We start from the raw sequence: 25,188 nt of genomic DNA, 5'->3' as shown, positions 1-25,188 counted from the left end.
ATATTTTTGAATACGTGATGTACCGGATGACGTACGTTTCTTTACATAGATCCCATCAAAAATATAAAATCAATCTTTCTGTGATTTCTCTAAGACTTTCGACTGTGTAAATCATAATATCTTAATTAACAAATTGCAATACTATGGATTCAGGGGAGTGCCGCTCGAATGGCTTAAGTCATATCTTGGCAACAGAAGCCACTTTGGGAGGATTGTTACGTCTATGTCTTCTTGTAAGCCTATAGAATGTGGTGTCCCTCAGGGTTCAGTACTTGGCCCTATTTTCTTTCTGGTGTTTATCAACGACATTGCAAATCTAGACATTAACGGTAAAATCTGCCTCTTTGCGGGCGATACTTGTTTCACTTGGAGCGGCCCAGATGTTACGACACTATATAATACTATATCCAGTGACTTACGCACCATTAAATTTTGGTGCGATTCTAATCTCCTATGCCTCAACCTATCAAAAACTAATGCTTTGTCATATAAAAGTACTATACAACCTTTTGTACTTAATAACACCACTATTGACGTCGTGGACTCTGTGAAATTCTTAGGACTTGTTGTAGACAACTCATTAAAATGGCCTTGTTAGCACATCGAAGCTTGCACTAAGATAAGTTTCTAAGGAACTTAACTTATCAACCTCTAGACTAGCCTATTATCCCCTTTTTGAGTCACATCATTATCCACTTAGGAATGCGGAGTACCATCTTTATCTGCCAACCCCGAGCTCAGAACTAGTTAAAGGTTCAATACTGTAGAATGCCAGAAAAATGTACAATCATCTGCCTTTGAATATCAAGTCGCCTTCATTCTTTCCCGCATTTCGCAAAGCTGTAAAATCATACTTACTGGAGAGAGCCCTATATACGGTAAACGACTTTTTTGTTGATGTTCAATTATGAACAATTTTGAATTTTAACATTTTGATCATCTCACACACTGGTCAAAAGTCAAGTATTTAATATTTTGTAACTCTAAAATTATATCTATTTACTGCTTACTGTTCTGCAATTGTCCATGTATATTCTTTTTGTTATTTTAATGACTTAAATTTATTTGAATTGTATTATTTGTATTGTGTATTTTTTGTTGTTTGTATTTTTTTTGTGCTTTTGTTTGTTTTGTATATGCTTTGTCGATGAAGCCGTTTTGGCTTTATGTACAATAAAGCGTTGTTTATTATTTATTATTATATTAATATATTTTTGTCTTTATTTCAGTTGAACTAAGCCGTTTAGACGATACCAGATTACTATCCCCCAACATGGCCATTCAAACTTCAAGTTCCATCGTACCTGAAAGTAATTCTGACGATAATCACAACGATATCATCGAAAAAGCTAATAATACAAGCAACTTCTCTAATACTTCCAATAAGTCTTCTACTCTAAGGGATGTCGAGCACACAACCATTGTAAATATCAATAACAACATCATAGTCACTGAAACTGAGACTCAGGTAGACATTTGTAAAAGAACCACACCTTTATCTAGTTTCTTAGAGTAAAAACTGAGATAGGAGATTTCTCGGATGAAGATTCTGATGTAGACGATGATGAAATGAAAGAAGGAATAACCTGGAAAGGACAGTTCCTGGAATCTATTAAAGGTAAGTGAATTTTTAGTGGTTATAAGCCAATACTACCTGGCGATTTCATCATTCTCGCGCCTACGCCTGAATCCATCTTGGATCTATCAGTAAATAGCATAATGTTGATTTTTTGCAGTAATTTGTTAATCTCTCATTCATTTAGAAATGAATGAGAGATTAACAAATTCTCTCATTCATTTAGAAATGAATGAGAGATTAACAAATTACTGCAAAAAATCAACATTATGGAACTAGAGTTGGAATGCTTCTCTTCGGTAATCTTCCAATCTACTAGTACAATCTACTTCTCTGCAACAACGTTCTCTGAGCCCAATAGCACTATTAGAGGCCATATTTCTTATACCGTGCTGACAACTCTTATTTTTGGGTCGGGGTATTTACATGTGTGGAAGTAATTCGCATAGGGATCTTATTAAGTCGGAGTGAGAGAATTGCGACGTTGCGGCGTTGCAACACATTCATCCGGTACGCTTTTCCCTATCAAGTAAATTTAAATCACAATCGCAAACCGCTTATTTTTAAGAGACTTTTTTTTCGAAAAGATAACTAGATAAAATCATTAGATATGTTTCTGAGCATCTGAAATAGAATTATAAGGATATCGTAGGGTGGCCATATTTTTTATTACGACAAAACATCAGTAAGTAATCGCGTTAATTTTTTAAGAAAACTTTTTTTTATTTTGAGGTTCGGATCTTTTAGAAGGCGTTTAAATGAGAAAAAATCGATAGGCATTTTGTTTTTCTATTAAAAAATTTAAAAAAATCCGTCCATTTTCTTTTAGTGCATGGCAATTTTCAGCAATCGTGTAACTTTTTTTGGGTAATCTTGGTTTCTAATGGATTTCGAAATATCAATTTTTGAATTCAGAGTTCTAATAGCGCAACGACTGTCGAACACCAACTCAATTCCATATATTTTTACCAAAAATGCAAGTGTTTCTAACTTGCACTTAAAAATTTACAAAGCTATAGGGAAAATTACAACGACTCGTTAATAAATTAACAAATCGTTCTCTTGCTGCCAAAAGTCACTAACTAACATTTTTCCGAACAACCAAATTCAATCACTAACTATGTTTTGAAGCGGAGAATCGATTGCAAAAGTCCTTAACTACGATTTCTGGCTATTTATGTTTTATTTTAATACCGAATAGTTACTAACTACAACATCTTAATGCAATGCAATTCATTTTAAGACGCATTTTTCTCGGAAGTAATAAAAAGTAAGTTAGTGACTTTTGGCAGCAATGGGACGAAATAAAGTATCACAAGACGTAACTAAATTGTGAAGCTGAACGCATGATGTACAGGGTGTGTCAAATTCGACGTTTTTAAAGGAAAACGCCCTTTTTATAGGAGATAGACGAAAACTAATAATGGTGTCTGGAGCTCAACTTTTATCAAAAATATGATGGTCAAAACCGCACATCGATATATGTTACCGTTTATTAGGGAGTGTTTTTCAAAAATGTGCATTTTTAAAAAATCGCTTTAACTTTTTTTCTATGGAAAATTTTGTATTTTTATGAAAACATTTCCAAGGCACTTTTTTACGTAGAATTAATTTATATTTAATTTAATGGTTTAAGTATATTTTTTTTAATTAATATAATTTAAGAGTTATCAACAGAAAAGTTGATTTTTTACTTGGGACACCCTGTATATTTTTAATTAAACGAAAAAAACTTAAAATTACCTTTCCAAAAATATAGCACACTTGATATTTTGTTATAGTCTGCTTCGAAATACGGAATTTTTTAAAGTTCATCTCTTTTAACTAGAAATGCTTTGGACCCCGTATTGATGATCTGCCCCTAATAGAACTCGAAAACATATTTTTCCAGCAAGACGAAGCACCGCTTCAGAACGCTGAAGTTATGAGCAAATTTGTGCAGCCAATTTCGAGAATAATTGAATAACTAACCAAGATCCCAGCCGGTGGCCATCGAGGCCATCGAGGCCGCCGAGGCGGCCGGACATCTGATGATCCAGCAATAATACCCCTCGGTAATCTTCCAATCTACTAGTATGACCATAGGGTTTCTCTGTCCAGCAGCAACCTACTCTGAGTCTCTACGGTATCGTCAAATGATGTATGATGTATTGGAAACCAATGAATTTCTATAGTTGAGACAGTGATAGTGTATATTCCGTAAGCAATAACATGACTCCTTTCGATTCACATACTGTTATAGTCGAGGAATGGGGAAAGTAGTGTATCTTTGGTGTAATGATATTATCTTTGTAGATACGATAGATAGATGAACCAAATAAACAATAAGAATGGAATATTACTAATGAATGAAGAAGACATTATTAAGAGATGGAAACAATATTTTGAGGATCTTTTTGAAGGGCAGAGTGATCAGGAAAATTTAGTCGTGGAAAGTAGGGCCACATCTCAAGAGGAAGATATGATAGAGTTAGAGGACGTCCATTGCACCATACAGAAACTTAAAAAAGGAAAGGCGGCGGGACATGACGGCATCACCGCAGAAATGCTGAAAAACATGGGAGAAAAGGGAGAAGAAATACTAACAAAGATTTGTACTTTAGCGTGGAACGAAGGAAAAATCCCAAATGATTGGAAAATAGGGGTCATCGTACCAATTTTTAAAAAGGGTAATAAAAGGAATTGTAATAATTATCGAAGAATCACACTTCTTAGCATTGCCTCTAAAGTTTATGAGCGAATACTGGAAGCAAAACTCGTAAATCAAATTGACAACCAACTTGAGGAATCGCAGAGTGGATTTAGGAAGGGCTGTAGTATACACGATCATATATTTACAATTAAACAAATAATGGAAAAAATTAGAAATACAAATATCCAAGTTTACCAAGCCTTTCTTGATCTTGAAAAAGCCTTTGACAGACTTCCAAGATCTGAAGTTCAGAAAACCCTAATAAATAAAAACATTGACCAAAACTTAAGAAGAGCAATAATGAGTTTTTATTCCGACACTAGAAGCTATGTAAAAACTGATAATATGTACTCAGAAGAGTTTTCTATTCGTGCGGGTGTTCGATAGGGAGGTGTCCTAAGCCCAATTCTATTCAATTTGGTTATGGATGATGTAATGAAAGAAACTAGGCAAGAGACATCTAAACTTCTTGTAGGGTACCAAAATAAGCAACCTGTGTGGATCAATGAATGCGCTTTCGCTGACGACATCGTTATATTTGCAAGGAGCGAAACAGAACTTAAAAAGAATCTCAATACATGGAACAACAAATTATCTACCAAAAACCTTAAGTTAAATTAGAACAAAACAAAAATAATGATTAGCGGAAAGAGTGAAGAAATGGTTAACATAGAAATAAATGATCAAATAATAGAGCAGGTAAATTCTTTCAAATATCTGGGAGTCCAAATAGAAAGCCAGGGACATCAAAACCAAGAGATAACTGCAAGAGTCCAAAGCGCTGCAAATCTATACCATAGCATAAAGAACACATTTCTAGGTAAAAAAGAGGTATCATTGAAGACCAAAATCAGCGTGTTTAATTCAGTATTCGTACCAATATTAACATTCGGTAGTGAGAGTTGGGTTCTCACCAAGAGACAAGAAAGCTTAATACAAGCAGTAGAAATGAATACCTACGAAAAGTGCTAGGGGTTACGAGGATGAATAAACTACGCAATTCCCATATTAGAGAGCAGCTGAAAGTCCAGCCAGTACTAACAACTATCGAAAACTGCCAGTTGAGGTGGTACGGACATTTGAAAAGACTCAACAAAGAGAGACCAGTAAGAAGAGTATGGGAGGCAAAAAGGCAAGAAAAAAGGAAAAAGGGTAGACCTGCAACTACTTGGGAACAAAATGTTGCAAAATTACTTAAAACTAGAGGGATCGGCTGCGCCGAAGCAGCAAGCATGGCCCTGGACGAGAAGAAGTGGCAAAATTTTATTTATGGAAAGTAGCTGCTAGAAGCCTACACCTTCGGGTAGAAGGCCTTCGATTATATATGTGTATATATAGATACGATAGCATTTTCTCTGTATAGGTATCATAATCTGATGGTCTAGCAATAATACCCTTCGGTTATCTTCCAATCTACTAGTATGACCATAAGGTTTCTCTGTCCAGCAGTAACGTTCTCTGAGCCCGATAGCACTACTAGAGGCTATATTTCTTATATGAAGACTAGGAATAATTACTTAAAAATATTCATGAGCGAGAACAACTATGAACTTTTCAATTCTATATTTGTTAAACAAACGTGCCTCCAAAAATGCTCATACGAATTCATAAGAACTGATTATTTTTACGTATCCACTGTAACCGCCGCGCCGTCTTACTCAGTTATTTATAAGGTCGACCAAGATCTCCGAGCGAACATAAAGTCCTAATTAAAAGTTGGTAATATGCCGCACTAAGTAAATACATTAGAGCCCGTAAGGAATGCCGCCACGAAAATCGTAATCGTTTGGACTTTGGAGTTCATTAATTCTCATATCGTGGCTTCGTTCCTGCCGGCGACGAAAATGTCTCGGGGCCAGGATAATACATTGCAATTCCCAACAATCCGAAGATGTTTGAATTTAATAGCGACATAGATCATGAGCGGCGAACTTCACGTAACACAGTGTAGGTTCGAAGCGGGACCGGGGAGGATATGAGTCGGAATGGATGTTCCTCAGACCGCAAGGATCTCTCCCGGGACGGACTACGGACCGAAAATTCCTCCTCTTAGCGCTTAGCGCTCTTGTTCGCGCAAACTTGCTTAGAAACTTCCTATTTCTTATTGGCCGGGGCCCATAATTATCCGCCATACGAAATTGGCCTTATAAATTTAGTAATACATGGATGAAACACTGCAAGTATTTTCCTAGATTATTAAATGTGTCAAGATTTATTTGTAGGCGAAAATATATAGAGAGTTGCCTCTCCTTTTCTACGTAAATACTCACGTGGGGTATTATTCTCTCTCTCTCTCTCTTCGGTCCTTCACCCTACGTGAAAGTATGGTGACATTATGTGTTGATTTCCCTCATTTTCTCCGACCAAGTGGTTCGATACTGCGCCATATGTGAGGCTTCGAGGAGGTTGTGGCCCACTAGGGTTTTGACTTGGTCTACCCACCTCTTATAGGTGACCTTCCACTTGATTGTTTTCCCTCTACCTTCTCCTCCGCATTAGTCTCTCAGGAAATATGGTAAAATATCGGAGTGTTGACTGATTTAATTTGGTAACCAGACGTGTCTCAATTTTTAGTTCCTTAATAATGAAAATGTTTGTTCGATGAGCTGTTCATGGTATTCGCAACAGTCGTCGGTATACCCACATCTCCAAAGCGTTTATTCCTTGCTGATCACTTACCTTTAGTGTTCATGTTTCAGAGTCATACATAGCTATGGGGAATATGAGGGAGTTCGCATTGCGCAGTTTAGTTTTTCGTGTAATTGCTGAAGTCTTCCATATCTTAGTCAGCTTTGTTGTTGCATTCCTCGCCATTGCCACTCTGCGCCTCATTTCAGCCTCGGATCCTCCAGAGTTTGCTATCATGGAACCTAAATAGTTGAACTAGCTTGCAACTTCGTATCCAGCCACGGTTCGGACATCAGGTTGGTTGTTGCGGAGGCGGTCAACCAACATTCAGTGCCGGGGTATTCTATGATTGAATGTTTTATGTTTTCTGGGACAAAGATAACACCTTCCTTTGTCAGTTTTGGACCTTTTTTGTGCTTATATATTTTTAAAAGAAAATATGTAAAAGTGGGCAACACCGTGCCGGGGTCAAGCCTAATCACGTCACTAAACGTTTATTTGGTATGATCTATATCAACTATATGTATAACATAGCAACTAACTATGAACATACACACACCGGAAAAATCTAGGGATATCATTTTTTAAAGTTAAAAATAAATGTTTTGAATAAACAACCACATATTTGTAGGCCGATTCTTTCTACTTCGATTGAAACGAAGTATTCACACTAGTTATTTCTAAATTTGGGATATTTGCAGAAGTGTTTGTGCATTTTTTTGTGGAAGCCTTCATACAAAAACTGGTAGATTTAACTGGCAGCAATACACGTTAACCTGGAAAGGACAGTTCCTGGAATCTATTAAAGGTAAGTGAATTTTTAGTGGTTATAAGCCAATACTACCTGGCGATTTCATCATTCTCGCGCCTACGCCTGAATCCATCTTGGATCTATCAGTAAATAGCATAATGTTGATTTTTTCATCAACATTATGGAACTAGAGTTGGAATTCTTCCCTTCGGTAATCTTCCAATCTACTAGTATGACCATAGGGTTTCTCTGCAATAACGTTCTCTGAGCCCAATAGCACTATTAGAGGCCATATTTCTTATACCGTGCTGACAACTCTTACTTTTGGGTCGCGGTATTTACATGTGTGGAAGTAATAACAAATCGTTCTATTGCTGCCAAAAGTCACTAACTAACCGAACTAATTTAAAACTAATTTTTCCGAACAACCAAATTCAATCACTAACTATCTTTTGAAGCAGAGAATCGATTGCAAAAGTCCTTAACTACGATTTCTGGCTATTTATGTTTTATTTTAATACTGAATAGTTACTAACTATAACATCTTTATGCAATGCAATTCATTTTTAGACGTATTTTTCTCGGAAGTAATAAAAAGTAAGTTTGGCAGCAATGGGACGAAATAAAGTATCACAAGACGTAATTAAATTGTGAAGCTGGACGCATGATGTACAGGGTGTGTCAAATTCGACGTTTTTAAAGGAAAACACCCTTTTTATAGGAGATAGACGAAAACTAATAATGGTGTCTGGAGCTCAACTTTTATCAAAAATATGATGGTCAAAACCGCACATCGATATATGTTACCGTTTGTTACGGAGTGTTTTTCAAAAATGTGCATTTTTAAAAAATCGCATTTTTTACGTAGAATTAATTTTTATTTAATTTAATGGTTTAAGTATATTTTCTTTTAATTAATATAATTTAAATAGAAAAATTCAACAGAAAAGTTGATTTTTTACTTGGGACACCCTGTATATTTTTAATTAAACGAAAAAAACTTAAAATTACCTTTCCAAAAATATAGCACACTTGATATTTTGTTATAGTCTGCTTCGAAATACGGAATTTTTTAAAGTTCATCTCTTTTATCTAGAAATGCTTTGGACCCCTTATTGATGATCTGCCCCTAATAGAACTCGAAAACATATTTTTCCAGCAAGACGAAGCACCGCTTCAGAACGCTGAAGTTATAAGCAAATTTGTGCAGCCAATTTTGAGAATAATTGAATAACTAACCAAGATCCCAGCCGGTGGCCATCGAGGCCATCGAGGCCGCCGAGGCCGCCGGACATCTGATGATCCAGTAATAATACCCCTCGGTAATCTTCCAATCTACTAGTATGACCATAGGGTTTCTCTGTCCAGCAGCAACGTTCTCTGAGCCCGATAGCACTACTAGAGGCTATATTTCTTATATGAAGACTAGGAATAATTACTTAAAAATATTCATGAGCGAGAACAACTATGAACTTTTCAATTCTATATTTGCTAAACAAACGTGCCTCCAAAATGCTCATACGAATTCATAAGAACTGATTATTTTACGTATCCACTGTAACTGCCATGTCACCACATATAAGGTCGACCACATTTCCTGAGCGAACATAAAATCCTAATTAAAAGTTGGTAATATGCCGCACTAAGTAAATACATTAGAGTCAGGCGAGAATGCCACAAAACGTAATTGTTTCACTTTGGAGTTCATTAATTCTCATATCGTGGTAATTCTTCAATTCCTGCCGGCGACGAAAATGTCTCGGGGCCAGGATAATACATTGCAATTCCCAACAATCCGAAGATGTTTGAATTTAATAGCGACATAGATCATGAGCGGCACCAACAAAGTGTAGGTTCCTGAGCGGGACAGGGGAGGATATGAGTCGGAATGGATGTTCCTCAGACCGCAAGGATCTCTCCCGGGACGGACTGACCGAAAATTCCTCCTCTTAGCGCTTAGCGCTCTGTTCGCGCAAACTTGCTTAGAAACTTCCTATTTCTTATTGGCCGGGGCCCAATTATCCGCCATACGAAATTGGCCTTATAAATTTAGTAATACATGGATGAAACACTGCAAGCATTTTCCCAGATTATTAAATGTGTCAAAGATTTATTTGTAGGCGAAAATATATAGAGTTACTTCCTTTTCTACGTACTCACGTGGGGTATTATTCTCTCTCTCTCTTTTCGGTCCTTCACCCTACGTGAAAGTATGGTGACATTATGTGTTGATTTCCTCATTTTCTCCGACCAAGTGGTTCGATACTGCGCCATATGAGGCTTCGAGGAGGTTGTGGCCCACTAGGGTTTTGACTTGGTCTACCCACCTCTTAGGTGACCTTCCATGTGATCGTCTTCCCTCTACCTTCCCCTCCACCATCAGTCTCTCAATTGAGGTGCCACTCCTGGAAATATGGCCAAAATATCGAAGGATTGACTGATTTAATTTGGTAACCTTAATTTCGTAACCAGACGTGTCTCAATTTTTAGTTCTTCGATAATGGAAATGTTTGTTCGATGAGCCATCCATAGTGTTCGCAGCAGCCATCGATATACCCACATACCCAAGGCGTTTATTCTTTGCTTAGCACTTTCCTTTAGCGTCCATGTTTCAGAGCCATACATAGCTATGGGAAAAATGAGGGAGTTTGCACTGCGCAATTTAGTTTTTCGGGTGATTGCTGAGGTCTTCCAATCTTAGTCAGCTTTGTTGTTGCATTCCTCGCCATTGCCACTCTGCGCCTCATTTCAGCCTCGGATCCTCCAGAGTTTGCTATCATGGAACTCTAAATAGTTGAACTAGCTTGCAACTTCAAGATTCCGTTACTTGGACATCAGGTTGGTTGTTGCGGAGGCGGTCAACCAACATTCAGTGCCGGGGTATTCTATGATTGAATGTTTATGTTTTCTGGGACAAAGATACACCTTCCTTTGTCAGTTTTGGACCTTTTGTGCTTATATATTTTAAAGAAAATATGTGTGGGCAACACCGTGCCGGGGTCGCTTCAATCACGTCACTAAACGTTTATTTGGTATGATCTATATCAACTATATGTATAACATAGCAACTAACTATGAACATACACACACCGGAAAAATTAGGGATATTTCTATTTTTAAAGTTAAAATAAATGTTTTGAATAAACAACCACATATTTGTAGGCCGATTCTTTCTACTTCGATTGAAACGAAGTAGTCACACTAGTTATTTCTAAATTTGGGATATTTGCAGAAGTGTTTGTGCATTTTTTGTCAAATGTATAAAAAGCACCTACCATCAATTGTTCGAATTTAACCTGTACTGGCTATGTTTTTTATGATAACTGGCCAGAATTCATTCAAATAACTCTGTTTAGTATTAAACTACATTATGGAGCGTAGACATCTTAACAGAGACGAAATGCTAAGGGCCATGGGTATGCTCGAAGCTGGAATGCGCCAAATCAACGTAGCTAGAGCATTAAATACAAGGCAAGGTGTAATATCGCGATTAAGTGCACGCTACCGTGAAAGTGGTGATGTTGCAGAAAGGCACACAGGGCGACATCGCATTACTACCCCTCAGGAAGATCATTTTTTACAATTAAATGATCGACGCCGACCGACTCTTACAGCACCAGAGCTTAGTTTAATTCTCCAGGAAACACATAATGTAACCGTTAGTCCTGACACTGTTCACAATAGATTAAGAGAGGTCAACTTAAGAAGTAGACGCCCCTGGAGAGCTCAACCCTTAACGAGAGGAAATCGAGAAGTACGATATTTGTGGGCTCAAGATCATGTTCAGTGGTCGAATGAACAATGGGCCAATGTTCTCTTCACGGATGAGTCACGCTTTGGAATTCATCCGGATTCGAAAAGACTTAGGGTATGGAGAGAACCGGGAAATCTTATTCGGTTAGATCATGTTCAGGAAGTGCACCCTTATCAAGGTGGAACAGTTATGGTCTTGGGAGGAGTCCAGTTAGGCCGAAAAACCGATCTCGTTTTTCTTGAAAGGTTTCTAACAGGAATCACATATCGTGATTTAATTCTTGAGCCTGTCCTGTTACCTATGACCTATGCTAATGATTTTGGGAGAAACTTCATTTTCATGCATGACAATGCACGGCCTCATACAGCCAGAGTGGTAAGTGAGTTTATCAATGCTCATCAATTAAACATCTTACCCTGGCCGGCACAATCTCCTGACCTCAACCTCATCGAGCACGTATGGGACGCGGTCCAAAGAAGAATTTTGGGAATGCGTATGCCTCGTGAAACTCGTAGGGATCTGGTTCGGGCCGTGAATGCAGCGTGGCAGGCTGTACCTCAAGAAGAGATCGACAACCTATCAGGAGCATGGAGAGACAATGTAGGGCTGTAATGAACAGTAGAGGAGGCCATACATACCCTTTATTAAGTAAAATTGGTTTTATATATTTTTTTTTTTAATTCACAGTTTAGAATTAAAAAAAATGTGTAATTTTTTGAGTCCAATAAAAATCAAGGTAAATTTGTAAAATTCGGTAAATTTCGCATTTTTATTTCCAATAAGCCCTGTAAACTATTTGTTTATTTTAATTTTATTATATCAGAAATGCAAATAATAAAACTACTGACGATGGCTGGATAAAATTGTAATATCCCTAGACTTTTCCGGTGTGTGTATTTCATATTGCTTGTTTACTTTGATATTTTTAAGATATTAATAAAATAGGTCACATTCCGTTAGAAGCTTTTTAAGTAGGAACTCGATGCCGAAACACAAGAGGCGAAAATCAAAGCGCACATCGAACGACTCCGCGCTACAAAACGATCACTTGTTGACGCGTTAATATTTCAAGCGTACTCGTCCGCAGGCTTTATCTCGCTAATTGTGCGAGATACGTTTCGCTAACGGCACACATGGATAATTGATGACCGTAAAGTGGCCGGCCATTGTCCATAATAACCGGCACTCTTGCCGAAACCCAATTAAATTTACGAGAGGCCACCCCGTACCTCATCTTTTCGAAAACTGATTACCGACCGGCGACGGCCATTACGGTGTCCAGTGTCTTGTGACGGCGCTGGTAATTGTTTCCTGGACGGCGGTTATATTGTCCCCTCGAGATACGATTAACCCGCGATTATTTCAGAATTTATAATGGCTCCAATAACCGGAGCCGGTCAAGAAGAGGGAGAATTGTTCCAAGTTATCAATAGAGACGAATTATAATTCCGTTTACTTGCTAACTTGGAATTATTGAACTTTGTTGAAAAATAAAACTATTGAGCTCTCCTAGAATCATAAAACTAAATTAATACTAGAGCAAGGCATTCACCCGTATAAAAATTGGGTGCGGCCAAGCCTGAGGTTGTCCACTGAAAATACCCGCATTGGTGCATGATTTTGGTTGCAATATAGTGGAAATATTGTTTTGGTCTTTCTCTAGGTCTCTTACGGCCGTATTCATAGTCGAGCGCCAGAAAAGCGGGCGGCTGGCGCTCTCCCGCCTCGCCGGAGAAAGCTTCGGCGAGCGCTTCGATATCGGGAGACAAAAAAAGCTCTTTCATAGTCGGCCGCGCACCGCTGGCTGGCGAAAAAGACGGCGCGTCGCCGACAAAATTTCACTTCGGGTGGAGGGTTTTAACAACAGGGACCATGTTTTCTTCCTTTTTCTATACAAAATCGGTTACACTAACTTTAACATTCTCTAAATATTTAAATATTAATAATTTAGATATTTTATTGATATTGAGTAATTTAAATATTTTATTGATGTGTCCATTATTTTGTTATAATTCGTTTTAAAGTAATGAATAATATCTTTGTAATCCTTCACTTATAGTAAAAAGATTTAACTTCGCTAACCATGTTAGCATCATCAGCAGATGATTATAAACTAAAATACAATCTACAATTGGAGCGTTTATATACTCGCTCAGTGGGCACAGAGTGGGCGTGGCAAGATCTAGCCAACCCAGTCAGAACCTACCGAGCGTAACAGTTAGATTTCCGCCACTAGAGTAGTAGGAACAAAGAACTTGAAGGAATTGGACCGTTGTCTCTGTTCGTACTATCTTTACATTTATTAATTCTGATGCTTTCATATGCATCTAATTGCCAACAAATATAGTTCCTACAGCTGATCGTTGAGGGAAAGATTGGACCAGGCATCGGGCGTAAACGGTTCTCCTGGTTGCGGCATTTACGCCAGTGGTTTAATATAGGAGAGGCCAGTGGAATTATTCGTTTGGCTCAAGACAGGAAGGAATTCCAATTGATGGTCACCAACCTCCGATGAGGAGAAGGCACATGAAGAAGAAGAAGATACGGGAGAGGGAGGAGTAGCCTCTGCGAAGTCGTCTCAGATACTGGCTTTTTTCAAAGCTCTGAGACTGTATAACTCGTTATAACTCAAGAAAGTGAGGCACCCTCCCAAACATTCTATACTCTACATTCTAATGTAATGGTAAAAATATAGAGCTTGTGTTTTAACTGAATCAAAATATTTAGGAACCTATTTTTTTTAAATCTTCAATCACTGGATATACAATATTTAATGTCTCTATTATAAAAAAATCTCATTACATTATTTAAAAGCGTCTTAATGTTTTAGAAACCAGTGGCTTCCAATTCGTTAATAAATTAAGCATACATACACTCAGACTCAGAGAGAAAAACCCCGTCCCTCCAAGTACGGGACACATTTACCAAGTTCAGTTATTTCGTCTTCGCTCGTTTAATCAAGACGGGGCCCGAAGCCGCAGCCCATCGTCAATTCCTAACTTAACCTGAAGATCTCCCGTCCAATAAAATGTTTAACATAGTTGATCGTACTTGCCCCCGGCTTTATCCTCTCGCAAGACGCTGCCGCCGCCGCCTCCAAGTTCCAACTTGGAGTCGGGCAGAAATGCTTTCGTGAACGCAACTCCTGGACGGCGAGCGCCTTTCAAAGTTTGTGCGGTCGACCCTCTAGCTTCGGGTTTCATCCACTTACATGTAAACTCCTTTTATCGTATAAATATCCAGAGTTTCGTTCGGTCCTCGATTCCTCCTAGATAAATTACTCGATGAAATAAATATATTTAACTAAGACTAAACATGTATAACATAATAATATTGGTGATTTTGTGGAGTTGTTTAATACGTGGAGTTCTGCTTCGAAAAACAGCCACAATCATGTCTCTCATGTTGTCGACAATAGTTGGTCGAGTTTTTGTAAACACTGTCTTAACATATCTCTATAAAAAAGCCTAGACTAGATAAAGTTATGAGCATTTAAGTATTCTATTAATTGGTGAATGCACACTGTATTCACAACAACTAATAGAATCATATCAATTTTCTCTGATGTAGGAATAAGTCTCCATTTTCGGAAAATTTCTGAGATTTTTTTTGTTTTAACTGACACAAAATTATAACTAGTTGCTAAAGCTGAACCCAATCTAGTTGCTAAAGCCGAACCCAAACTACCCATAGAATATCGGTATAATATAATGGGTGTTCCATTTAAACTAAAGGAGTAACTGGCTTTTAAAGATGACCAATATTCAACCTTAATTTTGCCTCACCCTGTATAACTTTTTGAGTCGGGTTTTAATTTGATAAAGTACAATAGTTATTTTAACTACATATTAGGCTATACTGGGTAAATTTCAGTTATTTAGGTAGGTTTTATTGACATTTCAAAATTGTTCTTCATTTTTAGAAAATGTTAATAAGTCAAAAACCTTACATTTCGGTCATATACTTCCCTAATAACTCACGTTTATTTTTCTTCTAGAATCCAAAAATCAATTAATATATAGGGTATTTATTCCATTACAAAAAACACAACTTTCATGTGTAACTTTTTTTCAGGACACCCTGTAGAGCTGTTTATACTTTTAAAAAGTGCTCTGAATTAACCTACATATGCTCACAAAATTTCTTTTCAACATAAACTGTCGTTCTCCTTGGAGGCTCCGCGTCGTTTGAGAAACGCCACCCTATACAATATTTTATGTACCTACTAAAAGTTTTAAAATACATATATTCAAGTGAATTTCTATAATATATCTGAGTAGTCAGATATTGATATTGCACTTCCTGCTTTATGTTTTCGACCGGTTTTTCATCTAGAAATTTTCCTGGAAATTTTATGATTGTCGCTGAAACCTTTGCTGACCGCGTGAAATTTTATTGACGGTGTGGGCAATAAAATTGGAAAGTCGTGTTTTCCCGATGATATCACGCTGCTCTCTTTTGTAAAATATTCCCTTTTAGATCAGATCAATAAACTTTCCATCAGATTGTTTATGGGGAGCAAAAATTGTTTAGAAAGTGTAAAACATTTGGATTATACATTAAAATATAAAAATATAATGGGCATATTGGTAAATGTATATGAATTCATATGAAAATATGAAGCATTTATAGATTTAGGTTTTACTATCCAAAACATACAGTAAAAGATCAGTGTGCAATGCAACCGTTGTGGGTTACAGAAGATCTTAAGGAGATTTAAAATCAAATATAATATAAAGAAAATCAGAATACAAAATAATGATGTCTCATACTCAACATTAGTCACACTTTTTATATCCATGATCTAACGAAATCACTAGCCCAACAGCCAACAAAGCAAATGAATTATACATTTCCAGTTTTTATTTACATCCAAGTATAAATCTTATTTTAAAAGGGAACTTGCCGAAACTCATCCTAAAAATACTTTTATTAGCTGGAGCAGATCGCAGACTCTGGCTTAGGTGATGGATGGATCTTTTTAAACAATTAATTTCGATCTCGATTTTGCGTGCGCGCCGCGTTTATGAGTCGGAAAAGATTTTGAGGAATACTGTCAACGGTGTTAGATAAATGACCGAGATTTCCGCGTGTGCTTACATAAATAAGTAGGGGGTTTGAATAGGCGGCGGAGTTAGTGGATCGCCGCGAACAAAGTGTTCGCAGCACCGGCGACATGACTCGTGTAATGATTCGTACAACGAATCTTATGAATTATTCAGATTTGCCCTTTCGATTTGTATATACGGTTAATACGGTTCGAGCGAGTCCCTCCTTTTAGCGTTCGGAAAGTTTTAAATTGAAAAATAATGATATTCCAAGGTTGTATGGATACTACACAATGATCTTTTTATTTTTTTCCATAGCAACTGTTAAATTTGCCTTATATCTATCAAAAACAGTAGATAAATTAGTACTTTAACCGCAAGGATAGATTAAATCATACTTTAACAGCGAGAGTGGGTTAAAATCTTTATTTCTTCTCGCACGTTTTTTAATTGCTTCCATTTTAACATTGAAAATGTTTCTGTTATCCTATATAAGGGAGCCCAAATCGAATTAAAATGCTACATTTGCCACACCATGACGTCATATATACAAGGGTATAGGAAATCCAGCGGCGCAGCGGCGGCAGTCGGCCAGCGCGCGCAAAACCATTACATCGCTAATTGTTTATTGATATATCTTTATTAGTTTAAAAGCAAAAAATATGGGGTTTGCTTTGATACCTTGTCAAGACATAAGCGAAACTTTTAAATTGTTTCTTTTTTTCATTTAGGTCTTCGTTTTACGTTAAATGAAAGTTATATTAAAAAAAGTCTATTTTTAAACCAAATTTTCGCATGATTGAAATGAGTTATTCATGTTTAAAGTTTTTTTGGTCATAAACGCTAATGGAAATGTTTTTTTGTAAATAATTATAAAAAATTACTCCCTACGAAGACTTTATTGTGTACTGGATCAAAACATAAGTATTTGTTTTCTCTATACGGTGGTATTAATATATCGATTTTTGATGATTGCCCTTTTACCCGGTCTAATTTTGTACTACTTTCGGAATAAGGGTCCCCATATCATGTACTGTACTTCCATCCCTGAAAAATTCAGCTTGTGACACCGAAGTGAGACGTAAAGTCAAAATTAGCTTTAATGTACCTACATCATAGGTAGGTGTAGGTACTCTAGGTATATTCTACCTAGACAGTAGCTGACAGTAGTAATTAATTTGTTATCCAATAAGTAGTTGTCATTATATAAGTTTAATCATCTTATACCTCCTACAACGGTAGGTTTTGGATTTTTTCCTGATTGGTTTTTCATGATTGGTTTGGATTAATTTATTATACACCCCTTAACCCAAACACTCCAAGGAGGATATTTCGTGACCCTTTATTTAAAGTGGACAAGCTTTATTAGTCAATGTTTTAATTACCCAGCGTCTTTAATAAAAATCTAATGTAATTTTTCATAGAAATGATCTGACATAAAAGCAAATTTTATCTAAAAACTTTTTGATTATCTACAAGGAGTAAACCGCTGACAAATGTCTGTATACTAAGCCAAAGTAATGCCAAAAATACAAATTAAATACCAATATTTCTCATATAATGTCCCACTAAAGCCAAGCTTAATCCAATATAATACCACTAATACCACGAATAATATGTAACACATTTGTTTAACGAATTAACCTGTAACACTAGTGGTAGGTACGTGCACAGATTTTTTCCTAGGTAATTTAAAAGTCGTTAAAAAGTGTAATTATATTTAAAGAAGATATAATTCCAACTAATTGTATTATAAGGCCAATAATGCACAAGTAATACCATTAAAATTTTAGCGTTTTTAATTAGTGTAACATATATTTCTTTAAAAAATTAACCTGTAACAATAGTGGTAGGTACGCGCACAGATCTTTTCGCTAGGTAACTTATTAAGTCGTTAATCCATACATATATAAAAGCTCAAAGGGATTTTTTGTTGCATCCATCCCGCCGAAACCGCTTCACCAATCTTGATGATTCTTTTTTAAATGAAAGGTATATATGTGTAGATTTGTTATGAAGTATCTTTATAGTGCTTAATGGCTATTTCTTTGTGTAAAACGACTAAATACTACCTGAAAAACACCTACACACAATACCTCCAGAAATAAATTATTTGTCATTGTCAGTGGTGTGTCATTGTCAGTGGTGTGATTAACACAAATGTTCGTTTAAACGACATTAGTGAATGAGCTACACAAAGCGATTTTAGGAAATTCATCCTGTTAGAGAGTAAAATTATGTCGGAACAGTTTGTTGTATGAAAATTCCTTACTATTTGGTCTAGAAGAACGAAATCCTACAAAAAGAATTAGAAGAAATTTTTGAAATTCATCAACCAAATGTAATGTTTTATTTAATGTTAACATTACTACTTTTTCAGTGAATCTTTAAATCTGTTGTTTTTTGTTAAGTTCGTTATTTAAACATATGTATGTAATACACTCATATTAACACTAACCATAATTTTACGTTTTTATTCATCATTTTCAATGCCCCCCCGGTTGCATCTTTGTAAAGGACTGTGAATTTTTTAAAATTTTTGTATTCCTTTTCATAAGCTTTTCCTCAGCCTGAATATCTGTTGGTAATTTACTTATTTCGTTTTGAGCCATTTTAAAACGTAACTCGCTATGGAAAAAATATTGTTTTAAACACGACGATAAAATTGCATTATCGTCTCCCGAAATCAATTAATCTATTGGGTCGACGATAAAATACCATTTTATCGTTTTGTATAAAAAATAACTATTTCCTATATTCAAAAAATTGCCGATTAGGGGTGTAACAGCGGCACAAAAGCGAAAATACCTATCTCTTGAATTGCTCTAGTTAATTCGGAGGCCTTGGGCCCATTGCGATACCCCTGTATTATTGTACTAAACCTTCCTCTCATTTTTTCTTTGCGTTAAAGCACTTCCATCTCGTCGCAAAGTTTTCAATGTCGCTGATGTTGGCTTCTGCTGCTTCTTCTGGTCCTTCCAAAAAACGTTGCCCTAAAGTTTAAAGCATCGGTATTCCAGTGCCGGACACTGTCACATCAGATGCTCTATTATTTCTTCTTCCTCTGCAGTTGTCATCGTTGGAAATCTTCCATATCACGAGGATTATCCCCGTGGGGCAGTTTCCAGTGACGACACCTTCTATTCGAGCTGTAGTGCATCACATAAAATATTGTAGGTGCTATTTACTTTTTAATTAATGATCTGATTGTAAATAAACTAGTATACGAACCTCGGAGGAAGGTTTTTATCACTGTCTCGAGATTCTTTAATCTTGATTGACAATATAAATCTTTTTACAGTAAGTAATGAACCGCATCCCTACTCGATATGTAATATACTACTATCGTCAGCACCATCCCACCAATAAATCGAAGTATATTTTTTCTATTTACTTTTTTCTGGAAAATTATTTGGATATGACGCAAATCCAACCTAACCATATTATACGATTTCACCTAATATCAATAAATTGCATCAAAAATAGGCCGTAAGAGTGAAAAATCCGTGAAATATTCCCATCCGTTGACAGTTCCCGTTGGCAGCCTCCCATTTGGATGCAAAGCCAAATTTTATTCGAAACGTTTTTTTCGGCGGCCGGCGACTTTATGACAGAATCTTACGAAATAATTTTCAACCTTGTTGCAAAATTTGCTTTTACGACTTCGAACGTCGCGAAGGGCGAAAAGTGGACGGCCCGCTGTGCGGGGGCCCGTGAACCGCGCGTAAAAACCAGGAAATATGAGTTATGGTGACATTATCACATGCTCCATTTAATTCCAGATCTATTCGGAATGTTTTATTTGAGATGCCAGGGTTACATTCTTGTTCTTGTCTTGTCTCGGGTCGGCAGAGGAGTTTTAAAATATATCCGCTGTCGACATAAATTTTAAAAAAAGTTATTATTTAAATTAAAGTTTGTTCGTGTAAGTATTATGATCATTTTATTAAGATAAAATAAATGAAAGATTAATACCGATAGATTATACCAAATAAACTTTTAGTCACGTGGTTAAGTTTGACCGGCACAGCGTTGCCGACTTTGGCATATTTTCTTTTAATCAAAATATTTTAGGAAACAAACATTAATTAACGTATTTAAGTATATTAACAACTATTATTTGGATCAACAAAACTCACCTCCTTAACAGCACTTAAGAGATAAAAAGGGCCATTACTACCGTTTCCCGTTCAAAATATTCTAATAAGGTGGTGATGAGTTATTGGCAACGGCTTTTAAGTGCTTCAGCATCTTCGTACTAAGATCGGTTCCAAAAAGAATAAAATCTTTTACTAAATAATAATTAAAAAATATGTTACATTTTATAGTTTATCGTTAAAAAGTCCACCTTTTATACACATTTAAATTCAGAAAAAAATTAAAGAACAGGGAAAGTCTCCTGAAAAATTTCATGTTTATTTGAAAGAAATCTCCATTTCAAATTGTGACTTTTTCAGATATCAACATTCTTATATTGATACCTATATCTTTTATTTTACTATTCAATGACCCTCATAACTCCAAATAATTTATTTAAAAAAACCAACATTATTTATAGAATTTCAAGTCATTAGGTACTATTCCGGTAGAGTTCATGATTCCACAAGTTGAAGAAAAAAGATTGTTTGAGGTACTTAGTTCAATAGAATTCATTCTCACAATAGTTAAATTCATTCAAAATTCATTCTCACAATAGTTAAATTAGGGATATATAAGAAAAAATTGGCATCTTCAATTTTGTGTTAGCGTTACTAAGGGAACACCCAAATTTGGAAGTGGAAAATAATTTATTCTCGTTTTCAAACAAATTTGAACAAACAGTATAAAGAAAATATGTTTTTAACATTGAAAATGTTTCTGTTATCCTATATAAGGGAGCCCAAATCGAATTAAAATGCTACATTTGCCACACCATGACGTCATATATACAAGGGTATAGGAAATCGACTTTTTTCTATAGAAAGAGTTTTTTCTATATTTTTCTTGCAAAATAAGACTAATTTCTTCTTATTCTTTTAAATATTACAGTGTTTCTTTTTCCTAAAATGTTATACTTAATTTTCGCTTAAAATTAAAAAATCACAAATGGAGGAAAATATACGTTTTAGAATAAAGTTTATACAAATCACTTTACCATAACAAAAAAGTAAAAACATGTCATGGTGGAAGATATTCAGGTGGCATTTCACATATTTATCTATTAAAATCGAGATTAAAATAATAAACTTGCGTAACATGTTATACATGAGATAGAAAGTTTCAGAATCGATTAATACGCAATACGCTACGCAGTCAACTTGTTCCTATGCGCGGATGAGCGTCTTCAAGACTCTTCCATCGGCCAGGGTCACGACGCCGCGCGCCTCGAAGAGAAAGGAATCGGCCTACATTTGGCTAAACAGGCTGGACACGGTGGACTACGATATTGGCGAGTCTGAATATTTATAAAAATTTTCAAAGTAAAATATGTTGGAAAAATAATTAATCCATACATAATATATAAAAGCTCAAAGGGTTTTTGTTGCATCCATCCCGCCGAAACCGCTTCACCAATCTTGATGATTCTTTAAATAAAATGCCCTGTATATGTGTAGATTTGTTATGAAGTATTTTTATAGTGCTTAATGGCTATTTCTTTGTGTAAAACGACTCAAATACTAAAACATAATTTGAAAAACACCTACACACAATACCTCCAGAAATAAATTATTTGTCATTAAAGCAAGGTGGTGTGTCAGTTAGATTATATATTAAGTTTTAGGTATTTTAGGAGTGAGTTCATACCGCCAGCTTTAGATACATAAATATTAGCACAAAGGTTCGTTTAGACGGCATTGGCGAATTAGCTACACAAAGAGATTTTAGGAAATTCATCCTCTTAGAGTAATTAATTATGTCGGAACAGTTTGTTGTATAGAAAATTATAAATACTATTTGGTCTAGAAGAATGAAATCCTACAAAAGAATTAGAAGAAATTTTTGAAATTCATCCAACCAAATGGGTAAAAGTTAGTAAAAATTTATATAAAACTTGGTGACTCTCTGGATTATACACATAAAAATTGGCACCAAAGATAAAGCGAATTTATGAAATATTATACGATGGAATGAAAGTTTGCTGTACGAAAATGCAATACTATAACATTATAAACCAGACAGTATAAAATTTACATACATAAGGGTTTATTTAGTGACATCATAACGAAATATATATTCCTCAATTATCCTTCAAAGAATAAAAATAACCTATAAAGAGAGTATTAGTGCTCTTAATAAATAAAAAAAAAGATGAAAAATAAAAAAACATCTATGTTCACTAGCTCTCTCTAAAGAAGTAAAAAATCATTTAAATCAATGCATGAGCGATTCGAGGTCTAACGCGAACGTAGTCGCGGGAAAAGCTAGTAATTTATTAAATTATTTTATTTAACTGATTAATTTTCATTGAAAAGGAATTTTTGTAATTCGCCACTATATTAGTTAAAACTAAGAAACTCATATCAATTTTAAGTTTTGCGATTTTGACTTATACTTTTACAAAATCTGAACACATTTTAAAAATAAAAAAAATTTTGATAATATTGTGTAGATTGACTACAAGTTGTATACACATAAATTTCTACGACCGGTCTACCTAGTGGTCTGCAGCAAAAAATTGTATGGTGCAAACGTGGGCCTGTTAATCTGTGCACGTGACGCACAACAACCAGAAAATCAGAAGCGTGGCTCAGAATTTAGTAATTTAAAAAAAATGTCTTTTAGATACAGTAGTTAATAGGTATTTAAAAAAGTTTTGTGTTTAAATGGGGTAGTATTATTTTATTATTATTGCAACACAATAACTGATCAGTAAATAAACTTCAGTAAATATTAAGTATTAAAAAACTTTTGATAATTTGCCTTTAACAGTTAAAAATTATATCGTAAAGTGTAACTTTCCGTAAGAATTCTTTATCTGTCATCGATCATGATCTGTCATCATGTTAACCTGATGTTTTGTATGTTATTTTGTTTTTTTGCTTGTTTGTTTTACGGATAGGTGCGATCGCATAATTATTATTGATAATGTTTTATTTAATGTTAACATTACTACTTTTTCAATGAATCCTAAATCTGTTGTTTTTTGTTAAGTTCGTTATTAAAACATATGTATGTAATACACTCATATTAACACTAATCATATTTTTACGTTTTTATTCATCATTTTCAATGCCCCCCCGGTTGCATCTTTGTAAAGGACTGTGAATTTTTTTTTATAGAGATCTACAAGCGATGAAAATATGTACATTTATTTAAGATTCACTCTCTACATTAATATAGCTATTCAAGTAAAAACCTCATGTGGTTTCAAAATGCTTCAGACCGTTATATGAGGGGTTCAGAAGTGAACTGGACCAAGTCCTGAAAGATAATTATGGAGAAAATTAGAGTTAGAGTTTTTTAATGTTACTTAATTAAAATAAAACATGCTAGAGAAGAAAACTTGGTACAATGGTTTATTATATTTTAAATTGTATAATTGCAAACTAAAGCAACTCAAAATAGAACTGTGATCATTTTTAAGAATGTTTGTTTATACTTTTTTGGATTGGAACCATTTTACCTCTAAAAATATTTGAAATTTTAGATATAAATCGGTTCATCGGTATATTCTTCTTCGTCATTTAGGGATTTGTTGACTTCCCATTGTCTATTAATAGTGTTTTCTCCGATTTGTGTTGCCTTTTAGAGTGTGTTATAGGTTACGTCTGTATGAACTGATAAGATTTTTTTTCCTCGTGCAGTTTTGTTCAGATCAATAACATGTTACATAACTCAGTATGCGTAAGAAAAATAGCCTAACTTATAGATGTAGTAACAGTGAAAATAATGATAAATCAAACTATAATTTCAGTATCGATAGGAATCAGTCTGATAATCTGATTCACTTGGTGCAAATGGTTCAGACTTTCTTTCATTGTCATCTATTTAAGCATAAAAACAGTTTTTTAGCTCTAAGCTTCACCACGTGTATTAAAATCGCGCACAGCGTTAAATTTTATGGACTTGATCCATTTTAATTCTGATCACTCCATATGTGGTTTTTATTAAAAACTGTCAGGAAAAAAGTCATGAAAGATTATCTGTAGTTGATAATAAAATTCCTTCAAAGGTCTTCATCTTCATAAACCCTTTGTCCCTAAACTTATCAAAACTAAATCTGGATTTTCAATATAAAACGTACTTCATGCCTTTCAAATGCAACCCTACCAGCCTTCGCAACTGTCCCCAAGTATTAATCGCAAAAATGACCATCCCACTGTCTTTGTCCCCGATGTCCACCCTCCAAGCCGACGTAAGTGGCACATACATTACTTCTTCCCTCTCCCTCAACCACCCTTCTTCTCCTCCTGGCGGCGAAAAGCCAAAAGGGCGCTGTTTATTGAAGCACCGAGACGTAACAATGTTGCGGCCGCAGCCCGGCTACAAATTAAACGGCCCAAGGAATTTGGGTCCGGCGTAATTTCCTTATGTGCCACGGCCGGACTTTGCCGTGGCAAGTTCTAGGCCCCCCGGTAAATTCTTAGAGGTGTTTCGACCCCTTCGGCTATACGGGGTGGCTCAACTTTAACCTGGAGAGCATATATACTCGGTTTTTTTTTCTCAGATAAGATTTCGGCAGACGATAACAGAAAAAAAGCAGATGACGTCCATACCAATCTATTTATTTCACTAAAAAAAGTTTCTAATATTTTTTAA

At 35.6% G+C, this 25,188-nt stretch overlaps 1 protein-coding gene across 1 annotated transcript in view; it reads left to right on the top strand.

The window, feature by feature from the left end:
- LOC115885533 (zinc finger E-box-binding homeobox protein zag-1) overlaps nucleotides 1-25,188 on the top strand; it is a 680,770-nt gene that overhangs the window by 382,144 nt on the left and 273,438 nt on the right. Inside the window, exon 2 of the mRNA XM_030904489.1 lies at nucleotides 1,230-1,618. Coding sequence (XP_030760349.1) covers nucleotides 1,570-1,618 — 49 coding nt within the window. The 5' untranslated portion in view covers nucleotides 1,230-1,569. The remainder of the gene's footprint in view (nucleotides 1-1,229; nucleotides 1,619-25,188) is intronic.

The sequence above is a fragment of the Sitophilus oryzae genome, unplaced genomic scaffold (genome assembly GCF_002938485.1).
Source record: "Sitophilus oryzae breed Bouriz unplaced genomic scaffold, Soryzae_2.0 scaffold_396_pilon_pilon, whole genome shotgun sequence".
Lineage (NCBI taxonomy): Eukaryota > Metazoa > Arthropoda > Insecta > Coleoptera > Curculionidae > Sitophilus > Sitophilus oryzae.
Note: the sequence above shows the minus strand (reverse complement) of the source record. Positions and strands in the feature narration are given on the sequence as shown.